Genomic DNA, 2,979 nt, shown 5'->3' with positions numbered 1-2,979 from the left:
GAACCAGAAGATCTGAGCTTTGAGAAAATTATTCCCATCACAAGATGTAGCAGAGACACTGATGTGGATACACTAGGCCAGGGAGCTCTGTGAGGAGCTGTTGTTAACATGAGGGAGCAGGGAGAAGCAACTACGTGGTAACTTCCTATACGTGAAATGTAGAGGAATACAATGTTAAGTAGAATACCATCTGATTTTCATCAGTTTTGCTTTGTAAGTAGTTGGAAGGTGGGATTATTTATTTTTGAGGTTAAGGAAACATCTATAAGGCTCCTTTACCTTATGAAGGCTGGTGGCAAAGGGAAAAATGGCACGGCCAATGGAGTCACAGTTTGTTTAATAAATAACTCAGAGTTCAAAGAGAGACTCTCATGGGCCAGAAATTGGTAAATGTTCCTACATTCTAAAATTATGAGGGTCTTATTTTCTTTGAATCAGCAGAGAAGGAAGCACAGGCAGCGGGGAGGGACAGTTGGGAGCACGGCAGAGTGGCCACAGAATGTCGAAGACAAAGGACATGTCATATCAAATTCTAAGCTGTGAAGTTATGATGCTACTCTCCTCCTCATAATGGTTTTTTTTTAAGGTCTCAGCACAGATGCACACTGAGGGAATAATTTCTTTGAAAATTAACGACACAGAGCTCTGTTAAGTATTAACAAGTCCACCTTACAAAGCACACCTGGAAATGGAAACAAGATTATTTCTAAGGTGTTTTCTACTCTAAGAGTCTCTAACTTGTTCCCAAAGTGAGAGGTGAGGAAGGCGGGGTGTTGATCCACACGCGATGAGTACCCTGACGCTCTACCACGAAGCATATAGTTCTGAGTGTGAATCAGAGTCCTAAGAAGAATAATCCCCTTTATGTTGTTTTGCCCTGTGCCATCCCAAACCACCCTACCTGTAATTAAGCAGCCATGGAAATGAGAGGAGCCAGAAGGAATCAAACCCTGCTGCTTGGTTCAGTAGACACAGGGACCTGCGGGAAGGGTGTGGCTGGGTCGAGAAGATGATGAGCTCAGACAATAGACAAGGAGAAACACCAGGGGAAAGCTTGTGAAACCCTGGAGGAATCACAAGATATGTTGTTTGAGCTCCTTTTTATTTATTAGTAAATATTATTTATTACTAAATTAATGGCAGGAATCCTGCACAGGGATATTCCCTACGAAACATGACATCGCAAATAAAAACAGAGCATTCTTCCTTACCCTGAAGCCTGCCTTCTCTCCCCAATCCCTCATGCATCAGGCCACCTTTGTGCCCACAGATCATGGGCAGCACTGGGTGGTCATCATCGTCCACACAGAGAAGACAGTCAGCAGCGTGAGGTGGTTCTGCTTGCTGGGGTCTCACCCCAGGCATGGAAAGCAAGAGCCCTGGGTTGACCTGAAGGTGCTCAGCTGTGTTTCTCAGGAATCCCATCTATCAGTGAATGGACAAGAAACAGAGCAAAACGACTCCTCCAATGTTGATGAGCCTGCCCCTGGGATTTGGAAACTTCACAACAGAGAAAACCAATCTAGACAAAGGATTTTAAACAGGATTAAGGTCAATTAAGCAAATTACAAACGGACACTTGAAGGAGTATTTGGGACACAGGAATCAAAAACACTAGGAAGACGTGGGGAGCTTCCTTAAGACTCTAGACTACAGCACTATGTAGATAACTAACACCAGAACGTTAATTATATCATTGAAGAAATAAAACGAACATTGAGTTACAAACTGTTTACAAAAGGTCATGAAAATCTTGGAGACTTGTTTCAATTCACACAAATGTGTTCTTCTCATTCTCAGCTGTTTACTGGTGCATTGATTTTGGATTTGACCAACTGGGAAAGAGGCGTGGCCTCTCCTGACAGGAAGGCTCTGGCGCCCAGGCAGGGAGAATGAGGTCTCAGAATGACTGCCTTGAGAGCCCTGTTCCCCTTTTATCAACACACAGACCCAGAAGACCCCTCCATCCTGCAGCACCTGCCATGAGCATCAGGCTTCTGTGCTGTGCGGCCTTTTCTCTCCTATGGGCAGGTGGGTCCTGGGCAAGGCCCCTTGTGTGGATTTCAAGGCCCAGCGCCTTCCCGTTAGGGCTGCAGCATCAGCTTTGTCCTTCCCTGCAGGTCTAGTGAATGCTGGTGTCACTCAGACCCCAAAATTCCAGGTCCTGAAGACAGGACAGAGCATGACACTGCAGTGTGCCCAGGATATGAGCCATAACTGGTATCGACAACACCCAGGCATGGGGCTGAGGCTGATTCGTTACTCAGCTGCTGCTGATGTCACTGACAAAGGAGAAGTCCCCAGTGGCTACAATGTCTCCAGATTAAACACAGAGGATTTCCCGCTCAGGCTAGAGTCAGCTGCTTCCTCCCAGACATCTGTGTACTTCTGTGCCAGCAGTTACTCCCCAACGCTGCAAGGCCATCTCCTCTCTGCACATAAAAGTAGGGCGGCTCTGCCCTCCTCCCCCACCCAAAACTCAGGGATGACCTGGGCGGAATTTTCTGCACCAGGAACCTTGGAACCCCAAGTGGCCCGGACAGCATGAGCTCGCTCTATGTCAGGTGTCTCTGCAGGCAGTCTCAGCCAGGCCTGGACTGGTCCTCAGATGTCTCCTTTGTTGCTCTCTCTGATCTTTCCTCAGAGCTATGTTTTTGGGTTGGGACTGGGGCTTCCCCAGCTCCTACTTTCGTACTCATCATCCTGAGTCCGAGGCCCCCAGGATGAAACAGGATTTGTATTTCACATCCATCTAGACTCCAGTCTCTCCCTGGTGAGCGTGTTGCTTCCTCTCTCTAGGGTTTCCCCCAGCCCCCACCCTCACGTGGTCTCTCCTGTAGCCCACCTTTCCCATCTGGGCAGTCATCCTCCACGGCCCTGCTGGATTTTTCCTCCCCTCACCTCCCCGCCCCTCTCTACTGCAGCCATGAGGGGAGCCCCTCTTCTGTGCCTCCTTCCTTCCAATCACAGAGTCTTCAG

At 48.1% G+C, this 2,979-nt stretch overlaps 1 gene segment (V, D, J or C); it reads left to right on the top strand.

The window, feature by feature from the left end:
* Positions 1-1,772: 1,772 nt before the first annotated feature.
* On the top strand, positions 1,773-2,937 carry LOC116273534. The segment is given in 1 exon segment: positions 1,773-2,937. A coding segment is annotated over 1 exon segment (525 nt).
* Positions 2,938-2,979: the final 42 nt, after the last annotated feature.

This window comes from Papio anubis, unplaced genomic scaffold (assembly GCF_008728515.1).
Source record: "Papio anubis isolate 15944 unplaced genomic scaffold, Panubis1.0 scaffold826, whole genome shotgun sequence".
Lineage (NCBI taxonomy): Eukaryota > Metazoa > Chordata > Mammalia > Primates > Cercopithecidae > Papio > Papio anubis.
Note: the sequence above shows the minus strand (reverse complement) of the source record. Positions and strands in the feature narration are given on the sequence as shown.